At 41.0% G+C, this 15,759-nt stretch overlaps 1 protein-coding gene and 1 pseudogene across 1 annotated transcript in view; one reads left to right on the forward strand and one right to left on the reverse strand.

Annotated features, from left to right (window-relative positions):
* The first annotated feature begins 2,867 nt into the window (after positions 1 to 2,867).
* COG3 (component of oligomeric golgi complex 3) overlaps positions 2,868 to 15,759 on the forward strand; it is a 99,268-nt gene continuing 86,376 nt past the window's right edge. The window contains exon 1 of the mRNA XM_036250385.1: positions 2,868 to 3,112. Coding sequence (XP_036106278.1) covers positions 2,963 to 3,112 — 150 coding nt within the window. The 5' untranslated portion in view covers positions 2,868 to 2,962. The remainder of the gene's footprint in view (positions 3,113 to 15,759) is intronic.
* Positions 4,410 to 7,755, reverse strand: LOC118622863 (annotated as a pseudogene).

The raw sequence follows: 15,759 nt of genomic DNA on the forward strand, positions 1-15,759 counted from the left end.
AACAACAATGAATTAAATAAATTTATAAGAATTATAGTAGAAAATTAAAACTGCAATTGCATTTGTCATGTCTTCTAGTGCTTCTGGGAATAAGCTAATCACCAGCTGGAAACAGGAAGAAATTTGACTTGTTACCCAGAGTATAAATGTGGGTCTATTATTGAAAATTTGTACTTCTTTGGGGGAGGCGGGGGCACTAGATAATATTTGTACATACAGAAAAGAGCACTAGACTCTGAAGCAGAAAATTCAGTATATCATATACCGTACTTTCTACTACATTGTGAGTAACCACTGCACTGTTTAAATGTATGTACTTTTATGCTCGTATTCTGAAAAATTAAAACACCCAATAAAAACTGCTGTTACTCTGCATCACTGCTCATGTCCCTTCCCCACCCCTACAGAGCCAGCTGGTGACTAGGTACAGCTGTCCTTCCTTATCTCCCTCAATTCTTCAATTCAAGAACAATCCAGGCATTGTAGTCCTGCATATCTGCCTTCCTCTTCCCTCATTTGACCTCACAGTAGGTGACTAAACATTCAGCCTTGCCCCAAATCTTTTCCAGGAATACCATGACCTGCATTGCAATCCTTTAACACCATGGATCACCAGTTGGTAAAAATATTTTAGGGAATTAGACATAATTTTAGAATAAAGTAGAGTGGTCATGGATTTGGGAAAATCTGCAATAGAAATGAATTTGCGAGAGACTGTTTATATTTGGCTCTTGAAGGATGATGTTTGGTGAACTGTCATCACAAAACTCAAGAGGATTAACTTCATTATGGAGATTTTTGGAACTAGAGATCAGTCTGGTCTGAAGAAGAGAAAGTGTGTTTTAGGTACTTAGATAGATCTAAATATCTGTACATATCTACAAGACGACTTTCTTTTGGAAATTATGGTGGATTGATATGATGGGGAAATAATACTCTGAAGCTGGGTTGAATAATTAAAACAAAAATCTTACTCTTTTTTTTTTATCCTCACCTGAGGACATTTTTCCATTTTTTTGTTCAGGTAGAGTGGGAGGGAGAGAGAGGAAGAGAGAGAGAGAGAGAAACATTGACGTGAAAAGGACACATCGAGTGGCTGCCACCCACACGACCAACCAGGGCCAGGGACAAACTGCAACCGAGGTACATGCCCTTAGCGGGAACCGAACCGAACCCGGGTCTCTCGGGACCGCAGGCTGATGCTCTAACCACTGAGCCAAACCGGCCAGGGCCAAAAATCTTACTCTTTAATGCAGAATTCATTGAGGAGTAAAGATGAGTAGGAGGAAGAGGAAGAGAAGAAGAAAATTATCTATTAGTAATCCCAACCATCTGTAAATGTTTTGGGAATGCTTATTTTGGGCTATAAGATCATACACTATTATCATTCTTCTTAATTATATCATAATCATTTTTCCAAAAAGATAAATATTTTCTACAACATTAGAGTTTTAACTCTTGACTTTGAGATAATTTTCAACCAGAAAAGTTGAAAAAGTAGCAGAGTTCAGGTGTGCCCTTCATTCAGCTTACATAACTATGCACAATAATCAAAACTGAGAAATTAACATTGGCATAATACTATTACCTAAACTACATACTTCATTGGAATATCTATATTTTATTCTATAGTTTCCCCTTTTCCTATTCCAGGATCCAATCTAGGTTCTGACATTGCAGCTATATCTCCCTCATCTCCTCCAATATGTAACAGTTCCTCAGTCCTTCCTCATCTTTTATGACCTTGACACTTTTGAAGAATACTGGTGAGTTGTTTTGTAGAACATCCCTCAATTTGAGTTTGCCTGATGTTTTCTCATGTTTAGAATGCTGTTTTGCACATTTGGCAAGAATACCACAGAAGTAGTATTGTGTTCTCGATCTATCATATTAGGAGTTTTATGATGAAGATGTTGACTGGATCACTTAGTTAAGGTGATGTCTGCCAGGTGTTTCCACTGTAAAGTTATTAGGCCCCCTTTCTATTAATACATATCTTGGGGAGATCATTTGTGCTATGCAAATTTATGTTTCTCCTCAAACTTTTACCTATTAATTTTAGTATCTGTCCTTATATCTTGCCTGCTACAATAATTACTATTTTCCCCATTGTTTCCATTTTTATTTTTTTGAAATTCTTCTGTGAGCTAGAGTTGTCCCCTCTCCCCAAGTTACTAATCCAATCATTTATTTATATTAGTGTGGACAAACGAGTATTTATGTTATGTTATTATAACTTATAATCCAATAATATCGTATTTTTGATGCTCAAGTATACAACATGATTTAAATGGCAGAACAGTATTCCAATTATATGTCTGTGCCACAAAATATTGATCGAATTCTTCAATGTTGGACATTTAGGTTGTTTCCGATTATTTAATAGTACTATTGATGAAGTCTGATGCTCACAAATCTTTGAATTTTTATGTTTTCATGAATTAGTTTTCTAACACAGGAGCTATTTTATGTTGGTAAAGTTTGTATTCGTGGTTTTGATCCAGGTGGCCGAAACTGTCAACAGGTCAGCAAGGCAATCACACAGTCCACACAGTCCACACAGACTACCCGGCTGTGAGCACAGGCAGCAGATGCAGGAGCTCCCTGCCCGCAGTTACTTAGCAGAATGGTCGTGAACAACACGTAACAATAAAGTTATGGATGTTGACGAAAGCACTTCCGGTAGGGGCAGTTCTATTTCCGCTGGGTCTACAAGCCTTCTCTCTGGACGTCTACAGCGCAACCGGAAATACTTGTACCGGTTTAAAGCCACGTCTGTCCCGACCTCAGTGCCGCCCACATACTGTGGAAGCGTTTCCGGGTTCAGGTTATTCCAGCTCAGTCCGCCCCGCCCCGCTGCCGGTGCCTAGCTGGAAGCCCGGTTTCTCCCGGAAGTGGCCCGGGCCAGGGCGTCGGGGTCCCCACCACCCCGCTGCTGCTGAAGGCCGCGGGGGCGGCGGCGATGGCGGAGGCGGCGGCGGAGCGGGACCCTCCGGAGAGGCTGGCTCTCTGGGATCCGAGACCCGACACCACGGCGCCGCTGACCGACAGGCAGACGGACTCGGTGCTGGAGCTGAAGGCAGCGGCGGAGAACCTGCCCGTGCCGGCCGAGGTGAGCTGACGGGCGGGGACTGCGCTGCGAGTTCCTCCGGCGCGCGGGTGGACCTTGGCCTTGCAGACCCTTGTCCAGGGTCTCTCTTCACACCCCCCTGAGCAGCGGCGCCTCGGGGAGGAGAGGCCCCTCACTCTCCGGGCTGTCAGGCCTCACGCTGCCGCGACCGCCCACTCTCCCGTTCCGCGCGGGGACGACGGCGAGGGCGTCCGGCGGCCGGGGCCACCAGCACCCCGCTCTCCCCTCTCCCCTCGGCGTCGGACGGTTGGCCAGGAGCCTTGCCCTGGGCTTATTGCCCCGGGTGTCCCTGACGTGAGCGAGGCGTAGTGCTGCTGCCCGCCATCTCCCAGGAGGAGAAGGCACCGAACCCGAAGCGCTTTGCTTCAGGACACCTCCTGTTGGTGTCCGTTTACCACCTAAATGAATAGCCCAGCGTCCCTTCTCCAGGGGGCAACCAACACTTGATCCTGAGCGACAGTTTCGTTTATCGCACCTTGAACTGTGCGCTCTCCACCAAGTGCAGGTTCCTGGCGATCGGTTCATTGGACCTATTTCAAAGCAATGAAAATTAATTTTCTTTGAAAGCTGGGTTAGCACATTATTAGACAAGGGTGGGTTTTGATTTTAGTGTCAAGGTTTTTAATCCTAATTACCATTGGGATGTTTATTATTGTTTGTGATTCAGTTCAGTTATTACAGCAAGAAGTATGCGTTATGAATTGTCAGATGTTTGACAACCTTTTTCTAGTAGTGAGGCCAGGTTTAGGAGGATTATTTTATTAGGGATGGTGGTTACTTTTGATGTTGGAAGCATTCTTTTTTTTTTTTAACTTTAAACAAATTGTTATTACATAAAGGTTGTCCCATAATTGGATATTTATCTACTTGGTACACAGCTATTTTTGCTGTCCACAGAAAGGCTGCTTAACTTTTCATTGGATGGTGGCAAGCACTAAACTGATTTGAACAGAAGAGTAGTAAAATTGCCTCTGACTTAAGTTGAAAGCAGTACATTGGTACATGGCTCTTGCACTTAGTTATCTGGAATGTACAAATATTTTTTTATTCAAAAATACAAAATAAGTTATGTATAGGCATGGATAATGACAGCAATAACTCATTATATGTTGTCAGCTCAAACCAGTAACTGGTGGGTATAGTGATTTTTTTAAACATTAGACATCCTTTTCTTCAGTCATTTCCTTCAAGTGACTTCTCTGAAGTTCTAGGTGAGGGGCACTACCTTGAGCTTCCTCTCCCAGTTCTCATTAATGATGGTAAAGTGCTGTTCTAGGAATTAGAACATGCCACCTCCCGTACCACCCATTCCACCCAGTCCAGGGTTGTTCTCCTTAGGAATTTCTGTGACTACAACTTCTGCTATTAACAGAGAGGCCACTGTAGCAGTTCTTACAACCTTAGTTTGATCAGTGATTCCTTTTTACACTATATTCACAGAATCTCTAAGCATAGTGTCATAACTAAATTCTGAGGAACTTGGCATCATTTTCTCAATTATCAGTGAACCCTCAATACCTGCACTCTTCACAATGGTCACTGCAGGAATGTTGATGCTTTTGCAAAAAATAATTTCTGTACCAATTTTTTGATCTTCATTAGTTGGATTTAAGGAGTCCAAGGCTGGAATGCACCGAAGCAGGGCACAAGCCCCCCTCTCAGAACAGTGTCTTCTTCAACAGCAGCTCATGTAGCATTGAGGACATTGTTTTACTCTTTTCATTTCCATGTCATTTGTCCCAGTAACCTTCAGCACAGCTACTCCATCTGAGAGTTTGGCCAGACATTCATTTAGTTTTTCCTTTTCATATTCATTAGTTGTGATGTCTAACTGTTCGATGATTTGTTGAATACATTTTAAAATTTGAGCCTTGTCACCTTTTCCTTTCAAGAGCATGGCATCATCTTTGATCACAGTGACTTCTCCATCAGGCTGAACATTTTCAAGAGTAAGAATCCCCCTTCTCCAAACACTGCAATTGCCATGTCTTTAAGCTGGTTCTTTCTGTTGTCACCAAAATCTGGAGCTTTGCTGCTACAACCAGAAGACCAACTTTTAGCCTATTCAAAATGAATGTACTTAGAGCCTTTCCATCAATATTTTCAGCAATTATGACCAAGGGCTTATGGTGAGCATTGGCAGTTTTTTTTTTTTTTTTTTTTTTTTTTTTTATCCTCACCCGAGGACATTTTTCCATTTTTTGTACAGATAGAGTGGGAGGGAGAGAGAGGAAAGGAGAGAGAGAGAGAAACATCGATGTGAAAGGAACACATCGAGTGGCTGCCACCCGCACAACCAACCAGGGCCGGGGACAAACTGCAACCGAGGTACGTGCCCTTAGCGGGAACCGAACCCGGGTCTCTCCGGACCGCAGGCCGACGCTCTAACCGCTGAGCCAAACTGGCCAGGGCAGCATTGGCAGTTTTAAGAGCAGGTACAACAGACTGAACACTAGAAATTTTCTTTTCTCTCAATAGAACATAGGCATCTTGGAATTCATATTTCTGACCTTTGGATGTATTAATAAAGTATGGAGAAATACAACCTCGATCAAATTTCATGCCTTCAGTAATTTCTAATTCGTCATTCAGTGGTTTTTCATTCTTTACTGTGATGATGTCTTTTTTTTTTTCCCAACCTTTTTTCATTGCTTCAGAAATGATATTGCAAATTTCTTTTTCTCAATTTTCAGAAATCAGAGCAGCCTGAGCAATTTCTTCAGGGATTGTCACAGGTTCAGGCTGCTTCTTAAATTCAGCAATTACAGCATCAACAGCTAACATCACACCTCTCCTGATTTCCGCTGGATTAGCACCTTTGCTCAGCCTCTCAAAACCTTCCTTGGCAGTAGAGCGTGTCAGTACAGTAGCAGTGGTGCCATCCCCAGCCTCTTCACTTGTATTATTGGCAACATCTTGAACAAGTTTAGTGTGTGTGTGTGTGTGTGTGTGTATATATATATATGTATACATATATATATATTTTTTGTTGTTATTTGGTTTATCTCATTCCTCCCCTCCTCTGAAGTTTGTCAGTCTGAACCAGACTCCTTTCTATGTCCCTGGGTCTATTTTGTTTATCAGCTTATTTTGTTCATTATATTCCACAAATAAGTGAGATCATGTGATATTTATCTTTCTCTGATTGGCTTGTTTCACTTAGCATAATACTCTCCAGTTCCCTCTATGTCATCTCAAAGGATAGGAGATTTTTTTTTTCTTATAGCTGCATAGTATTCTATTGTGCATATGTACCACAGCCTTTTTATCCACTCATCTATTGATGGACACTTCGGCTGTTTCCTAATCTTAGTAATTGTAAATAGTGCTGCTGTTTAGGGGTACATATAGTGCTGAACATAGGGGTACATATATTCTTTCTGATTGGTGTTTCAGGGTTCTTAGGATATCTTCCTAGAAGTGGGATCACTGGGTCAAATGGCAGGTCAATTTTTAATTTTTTTTTTTTTTCCATTTTTTGTTTAGATAGAGCGGGAGGGAGAGAGAGGATGAGAGAGAGAGAGAAACATCGATGTGAAGGGACACATCGAGTGGCTGCCACCTGCACGACCAACCAGGGCCGCGGACAAACTGCAACCGAGGTACGTGCCCTTAGTGGGAATCAAACCTGGGTCTCTCTGTACCGCAGGCCGACGCTCCAACCGCTGAGCCAAACTGACCAGGGCTCAATTTTTAATTTTTTGAGGAAACACCATAGTGTTTTCCATAGTGGCTGCACCAGTCTGCATTCCCACCAGCAGTGTACTAGAGTCCCCTTTTCTCCACACCCTCACTAGCACTTGTTGTTTGATGGTTTGTTGATGACAGCCATTCTGGCAGGTGTGAAGTGGTACCTCATAGTTGTTTTAATTTGCATCTCTCTGATGATAAGTGATGCTGAGCATTTTTTAATATGTCTCTTGGCCGTTTGTACGTCCTGTTTGGAGAGGTGTCTATTTAGGACATTTTTTTTTTTTTTTAATCCTCACCGGAGGATATTTTTACATTTATCTTCAGACTGAGTGGGGTTGGGGGAGAGAGAGAGACATTGATTTGTTGCCACCTGTGCCAGGGACTAACCTCAACCGAGGTACGTGCCCTTGGCTGAAATTGAACCCGGTACTCTTTGGTCCACAGGCCGACACTCAGACTGGCCAGGGCTATTTCGGTCATTTTATAATTGGGTTCTTTGTCTTCCTTTTGTTGAGTTGTATGAGTGAGTACTCTATATGTTTTGGAAAGTAATCCCTTATCTGATATATCGTTGGCAATTATGCTCTCCCATATAGTGGATTCCCTTTCCATTTTAATGCTTGTTTCTTTTGCTGTGCAGAAGGTTTTTAGTCATTATTTATATATATATATCTTAAGTCAATAGCGTTTGCAATAGTCACATCATCTTTTCTTACTCTGGGACTTCCCCAGCTCTGTTCAGTAATCACTGTTCTTCCTTTTGGCCCCATAGTAATGGCTACAGCATTGGCTAAAAGGTCTACAGCTTGAAGCATTAAGGCTTGAGCATCTGCACCAAGTTTTATGTCTTTGGCATAAGCCCAGGTGTGATGAGGAGCCAGTGCCCTGGACACTGGCCTAATGTGGGGAAGGACTTCGTGTAACTGAAGCATTTCTTCGGGTCAGCAGCAGGGCATGTGAGCAGGGAGGCAGGCCTTCTGTGGCAAGTGAGGGTGGAAACATTTTTTTTTATACGATTTGGAATTGTATCCAAAGGCAGATTAAATCTAGAGACTTAAACTTTTTTTCTGCCCTCAAACTTTAGAGGTTAAGAACTCTGATTTGAAAGTTCCTTTACTTTTACTGTTTCATGCTTTGCTATAAAATAGAGGTGTTCTTTCTTGGGTTTCTCTGTCTATCTCTAGGACTCTATGCTGAAAGTAGGTTTGAAATAAATGAGGAAGTAGGTGGAAATTTCTTTGGCTTGACGATCAAAGTCTTTTTATGATTTGGATAATAGAAGTTGTTTGCTCTGTAAATATTCCAGTCTGTTTGTAATTGATTCAGCCTGATACTGAAACAGGATGCTTGGACATCACAGCAGGGGTGGCATATTTCACAAGAAACATAACACAATTTGTTTCTATTGTCATGGGTCATAAACTGTTAATTCTTATTCTCATTGAGCTTAAAGGAAAAGGGTTTGTAGTGAAGTAAATGGAATCTTCATTTTCACCCCATTCTTTCACATTTATGCAGTGTAATACCTTTCATTAGTCTCATGCAGTCATTGAACATATATACTCTGGGCTAGGAATCGAGGATAGAATGATAAGTAAGTCAAGAGCCCTAGCCTCATGGAGTAGACATAATTGCGATGATCATGAGCATGTAAAAAAAGAACAAGGGTCTGGCCGGTGTGACTCAGTGGTTGAGCATCGACCGACCCATGCACCAAGACTTCTCTGGTTTGATTCCTGTTCAGGGCACATGCCCTGGCTGTGGGCCTGATCACCAGTGCGGGGCGTGCAGGAGGCAGCCATTCGATGTTCTCCCTCATTGATGTTTCTGTCTCTCTCTCCCTCTCCCTTCCTCTCTCTCCAAAAAAAAAATCTAATAAAGAGAAAGAATATCATCATTATTTGAAAACAAAAAAAGGTTAAAAAAAACCCAAAAAAACAAGGAAGCTAAGTTCAGATGGTGTGATCTGTGATATAAGGACAAAAACAAAGGGATGAGGTGTGCCCTTAGGCAAAGAGGGAAGGCCTTTCTGAGAAAGTGAAAGTCTAAGGTGACAACTCCTGATGGAAAACAGGAAGCTAGCCTTTCAAAGACTAGAGATATAACATTTAAGCTGGAGGAAAAAGCAATGCAGTTACGGGTAGGGAATGAGTTTGACAAGTTCAAGCATTCACTGAGGGTCTTCTGGTACATGCAGACTTGGTATTAGATTAATGTGAGAATGAAATAACCTGTTATTTACCCAGCCTGGAATTTTTAAGGGGAAAGTTCTCATTGCTCTTCAGTTCTCTGTAGCCCTCATTTTCCTTTACTAAAGTGTTTATATGTCTGGTGGGAAGACTTCGGAATTAAAATTTTTCTTTCTTTTTTCCCCTGTTGCCACTTTTTTAACAGTGGTGCTGAAAAGAATGCCTTACTTTTTATTTTGTCCAAGCAGTATATCTCTCAATGGTTTGCTGAAGTGTTTCATAATTTTCACGAGATAAATTATATCCTGAACAGCTGGAACTGGGCAAGTTAGTTGAATAGCAAGAGTCCAGCTAAATTAGCAGATATCATCAAGCTGTTAACTTCTTCAGAAAATAGCTTTCTCTTTTATGAAGGAGAACTAGTCTTATCTTGGAAAGGAGTTATACCTTTTTATTTGGTGTTAGGTAAGGGAATTTGTGTTTGCATATTTTCAGTAGAGTATTAGATAGACTGGTTTCTTGTAGCCAAGGCATATATATATTTTTTCATAGTGAGGGCCATTTTCATTCTGCTGGATTTAGTAATTCTTATTTATTTATTTTGTTAATCCTCACCTGAGGGTATTTTTTCATTGATTTTTAGATAGAGTGGAAGGGAGGGAGGGAGGGAGAGAGAGAGAGAGAAAGAAAGAAAGAGAGGCATTGATTGTTTGCCTCCTGCTGGTGGCCTAATGGGGCAAAGGATTGCATCTGCAACCCAGGTGCATGCCCTTGACTGGCCAGGACATGAGCCTGCTTTTTTTTCTTTATACTAGTTCTTATCTCATGGGAGTTGTGAGAATGAGATGAAATTATGTACATAAAATGCGCATGGCAAGCTGCCTGCTAGTATTTTTCATTTGCTTTTCCCCCCTCCATATGTTTAACACTCTAAGAGAATAGATTAGGATCTTATGATCCTGAGCTGGTATAAGTATCACTCAGACCAAAGGTAAGAAAAGAGATTTGTACATCGAGGGAGGTTCTAAGTCTCAGTTTCTACTTCTTCAGTGATTTGCTGCAAACAGAGAAAGGAATGTCAGGTTTCACTTAGGGAATAAATTGATTAGATTGATTATAAAAGTGATTTTCTCCAACCCAGAACTGTGCAAGAAGTAAAGTCTGGGAGAGAAAGGTGTATTTGCTTGTTTTTTCCTGGACCTGTTCAGCTGGTCAGGCAAGGCTTGATAGTTTATTGTAATTCGTGTTTAATGTGTTAGTCTATTTGTATAAGCTGTACAATAGCATTCTAGGACTGCCAGTCAGGAAGCTCTGTCTGTGCTCTTCTCTGGTGGTAGGTGTCTGCTCCATCTGGAAGCCAGGACAGTGCAAGTGAATCAGGGGCATTCCGTCAATCTCCATTTCAGGAGGGAATGAGAGGTCACAACAGGAAAGTTTGTGACACCACCACGTCACTTCCTAATTTGCCATTCTATTCCAGTGCTTTGAGAAAAGAAGACAGCTTGTTAAATGTGCCTAATGGGAGATTTTCTCATATGCTCGCCACCCCTTTATATTGAATTTATTGGGGTGACACAGGTTAACAAAATTATGCAGGTTTCAGGTGTATAATTCCACAACACAACATCTGTACACTGCATTGTGTGATCACCACCCCAAGACAGTTTTCCTTCTATCACCATTTATCCCCCCATAACGGTCCTCCACCTCTCTCTCCCCCACTCCCCCTTCCCCTGGCAATCACACACTGTTGTTTGTGTCCATGAGTTTTTTTCTTTTTTGCTCAACGCCCCCTCCCCAGCCTAACAGCTGTCAGCCTGCTCCCTCTGTATGAGTTTGTCTCTATTTTGCTTGTCAGTTCATTTTGTTCATTAGATCCCACATGAGTGAAATCATATGGTGCTTGTCTTTCTCTGACTGGCTTATTTCACTTAGCATAATGCTCTCCAGGTCAATCCATGTTGTTACAAAGGGTAAGATTTCCTTCTTTTTTATGGCTGAGTAGTATTCCATTGTGTAAATGTACCACAACTTTTTTACATACTCATCTACTGATGGGCACTTGGGCTGCTTCCAAATCTTGCTGGGTCATAATGCGGCTCCCTTTTTATTAAAAAAAAATTTTTTTCTTTATTGATTTTAGAGAGAGAGGAAGGGAGAAAGAGAGAGATAGAAACATCAAAGAGAGAAAACATGGATTGGCCGCCTCCTGCACTCCCCCCACTGGGGATTGGGCCTACAACCCAGGCATGTGCCCTGACCAGGAATCAAACTGGTGACCTCTCGGTACATGGGTCAACTCTCAACCACTGAGCCACATCAGCCAGGCAGGCAGCTGTCTTAAATTTTTTGAGGCAACTCCATACTGCTTTCCATAGTGGCTGCATAGATCTGCATTCTCACCAACAGTGCATGAGGGTTCCCTTTTCTCCACCTCCTCACCATCACTTGTTTGTTGATTTATTGATGATAACCATTCTGACAGGTGTGAGGTGATATTTAACTGTGGTTTTAATTTGCATTTCTCTGATGATTAGCGATGTTAAGCATCTTTTCATGGTTGTTTCCATCTGTACATCCTCTTTGGAGAAGTGTCTATTCAGGTCCTTTGCCCATTTTTTTAAATTGTATTTTTCTTTTTCGTTTTTTGGCGTTGAGTTTTATAAATTCTTTGTAAATTTGGGATATTAACCCTTCATCAGATGTATCATTGTTGAATATGTTCTCCCACTCAGTGAGTTGTCTTTTTATTTTGTTGATGGTTTCCTTTGCTGTGCAAAAACTTTTTAGTTTGATGTAGTTCCAGTTGTGTATTTTTTCTTTTGTTTCTTTTGCTCAAGGAGATATATCAGGAAAATATTGCTATTAGCAATGTCCCAAATTTTACTGCTCATTTTCTTCTAGGATTTTTATGGTTTTGACCCTAGCATTTAAGTCTTTAATCCATTTTGAGTTTATTCTTGTGTATGGTTTAAGAAGATAGTCTCGTTTCATTGTTTGCACGTATCTGTCCAATTTTCCCAACACTATTTATAGAATAGACTATCTTTACCACAGTGTAAGTTTTTACATCCTTGGTTAAATATTTAACTATAAAGGTGTGGGTTTATTTCTAGGTTCTCTGTTCTGTCCTATTGATCTATATGTGTGTTTTTATGTCAATACCATGCTGCTTTGATTACTGTGGCCTTGTAGTATAGTTTGATATCAGATAGCATGATTCTTCCAACTTGGTTCTTCTTTCTCAAGATGGCTGTTGCTATTCAGGGTCTTTTGTAGTTCCATATGCATTTTTGGAATATAGATTGCTTTGGGTAGAATGGACATTGTTATGATGTTAATTCTTCCTGTCCATGAACACAGTATATACTTCCATTTAATTTGTATCTTCTTCAGTTTCTTGCTTCAGTGTGTCATAATTTTCAAGTACAGGTCTTTTACATCCTTGGTTAAAATTATTTCTAGGTATTTTATTCTTTTTGAAGCAATTGTGAATGGGATTGTTTTCTTAGTTTCCATTTCTGATAGTTCATTATTGTTGTATAAAAATGCAACTGGCCCTGGCCGGTTTGGCTCAGCGGTTAGAGCGTCCGCCTGCGGTCCAGAGAGACCCGGGTTCGGTTCCCGCTAAGGGCACGTACTTCGGCTGCAGTTTGTCCCTGGCACTGGTTGGTCGTGCGGGTGGCAGCCACTCGATGTGTCCCTTTCACGTCATTGTTTCTCTCTCTTTCTTCCTCTCTCTCCCTCCCACTCTATCTGTACAGAAAATGGAAAAATGTCCTCGGGTGAGGATAAAAAAATAAATAAATAAATAAATAAATAAATAAATAAATAAATAAATAAAATATTAAAAAAAAAAAAATGCAACTGGCTCTGGCTGGTGTGGCTCAGTTTGTTGAATGTCCTCCCATGCACTGAAAGGTTGCCAGTTTGATTCCTTGTTAGGGCACATACTCAGGTTTTGGGTTTGATCCCTGGTCAGGTGCCTATGGGAGGCAACTGATTGATGTTTCTCTCTAACATCAATGTTTTTTTTCTCCCCCTCTCCCCCTTTCGCTCTCTCTTAAAAAAAAGACAAATGAAAAAAAATGCAACTGATTTCTGGATATTTATTTTGTATCCTGCTACTTTATAGAATTCATTTATTAGTTCTAATTGTTTTCTGGTGGAGTTTTTAGAATTCTCTATATACAGTATTATGTCATCTGCAAATAATGACAGTTCTATTTTTTTCTTTCCAATTTGAATACCTTTTATTTCTTCTTCTTGTCTGATCACTGTAGCTAAAACTTTCAGTACTATATTGACTAAGAGTCGTGAAAGCAGACATCCCTGTCTTGTTCCTGATCTTAAGGCAAACACTTGTAGTTTTTGTCCATTGAGTATGATGTTGGCTGTGGATTTGTCATATTTGGCCTTTATTATGTTGAGGTATGTTCCCTCTATTCCCACTTTACTGAAGTTCTTATGAGAAATGGGTGATGGTTTTTCATATGCTCTTAAAAAGCAACTTGTTTTGTTACTTTAAAAAATTATTTCTTAGAAGTGGTTGTAGTTTGGCTTCTCTCTTGCTTGGTTTGAGAGAAAATGTTTTTGATAGTGATAATAAGGGGACAGGACAGGAAGACTCCTTCTGCTTCCAGTATTTAAAAGTCCATATGATTGAGTAGGAGTTAGTATTAGTACATGAAGTAATCAAATAGAATGCTCTTTTATCCATTCATTTTTTTATATTTACTCACAACATCTTGGTTACAGATTATATCTGGAATTTGTATAGTGCCTTCATTGTGTTCACGACAGTAGAGAATGAGGAAGATAGTATTAATGCCTGGAAATAAGAACACCTCTTCTGTTAGGTTGTTAGTGTGGTGACTTGAATCAGTCTAGTCAGGAGTTGAGCTAGGTTCTGATTTTATTGTTGCTTTGGTTTTCTTTAGTTTATGTCTTGCTTCAAATTTCTCTAATGTTACCTTTTGCGTAGCGTTGGGGCTTGGTTTCTGCAGGTTTTCTTAACATTCCTCCTCTACCCTCAGCTTTTGGTATGCTGTGCTCCTGTGTCTCAGAGGGTTGTGCCCCCGTCAGCAGTAGGTGCTGGTGCTTTCTAGACTGGTAGTGCGTGTGGTAGGTGGGAGTTTTCTGTCGTCCACATCTAGCCTCAGTCTGACACAGGCACTTTGCTCCTGGGTCTTGGAGGTGGAGCTTTCTCACTCATTCTGCTCTCCCCTGGTTGTCGGAGACCTCTGTTGTTCTGGGTCTTGGATCGTTTCTTTTCTCTCCTCTAGGGTTAGTGGTGTTTTCTCTTCTTTTTCTCTAGCCATAGTGGGTCTTCCTTTGTGCCCTAGGAATGATAGTGTTTACTGCTCTTTTTTTCATTTTCTTAAGACTTTTGTTCCACTGGGGAGAAGGGTCTGGATGGGGCTTTGTGCCCCGCTTTCCCACAGCCATCTCCTTTTCGAGGCTGTCACCACCTGTTCTCATTCTTTCTCATGAGCACCTGACGGAGGTCTGTGAAGAAAACCATGTGTGTGGGTGCTAAGTTCCTTTGCGTTTGTGGCTTCGAAGCATTCTGTACTTACACCTTAGCCTTTTACAATTTGTAAGAAATTTTAGCTGAATTCTTACCTACTTGTATGATGCTTGTTATTTCTTTTTTTATGATCTGCCACAGGTGAGGCAGTGCTCACATTCTCTCTCTCTGGAGGTGCCCATCTCATACAGATTTTAAGCTACTTGGATACTCTGTAATCTCAGTTCTCTGATGGATTCAAGAATAGTTATGATTTTGTAGATTGTCTTTTTCTTATGAGGGTGTAGACAACACTCTCTCCAGCTTTCTTTCTTTTTAAATATGTTTTTATTGATTTTTTTTTTTTAGAAAGAGAGAGAGAAACATCGATTGGCTGCTTCCTGCATGCTCCCTACTGGAGATTGAGCCCAAAACCCGGGCATGTGCCCTGACCAGGAATCAAACCAGGACCTCTCAGTCCATGGGTCAATGCTCAGTCCATGAGCCACACCAGCTGGGCTGTCCAGCTTTCTTGATCTTAGCCTAGTCTCCACCATGTGCTTTCTGGTATATTTTTCAAATCTGTGCCTAATCAATGTCTCTCTCCCTGTTGCCCCTTAGGTATTGTAAACAGCGTTGATAGAATTTTGTCATGATCTGTTCAAAGATAAATTTTACCATTAATAAAGTATTATTTTATAAAGATAGCTTACAGACTATTCTATGCCCAAGAAGCAATATAGATTCTAATTTATAAATTTACTTACTATGTTGCTACTAATAAACAGGAATAATAATAATAATCATATGATAAATAGCAATAGCTCAAATTCATTATGTTTACTATGTGGCAGGCATTATACTAAGTGCATGTAGCATTATCTCTAATGTGTTTACCTCCCCCTCTCCTAGAAGACAGCTTGTTGTTGGTAATTGGGGTGGTTGCACAGAGTGTAGGCAGGTGCAGCTTATGTCGGCACAGCTTCCTCTGTCCTCCACAACCCTTGCTGGTGACACTTTATTATATTTATTATTTTTTTAAATCCTCACCTGAGGATATTTTTCCATTTATCTTCAGATAGAGTGGGAGGGATGGAGGGAGGAAGAGAGAGAGAGAAACATTGATGTGAGAGACACATTGATTGGTGCCTCCCGTACCTGGGGACGAACTACAACCGAGGTATGTGCCCTTGGTCAGAATTAAACCCAGGACTCTCTGGTCCACAGGCCGACCCTCT

The sequence above is a fragment of the Molossus molossus genome, unplaced genomic scaffold, assembly GCF_014108415.1.
Source record: "Molossus molossus isolate mMolMol1 unplaced genomic scaffold, mMolMol1.p scaffold_m16_p_9, whole genome shotgun sequence".
Classification (NCBI taxonomy): domain Eukaryota; kingdom Metazoa; phylum Chordata; class Mammalia; order Chiroptera; family Molossidae; genus Molossus; species Molossus molossus.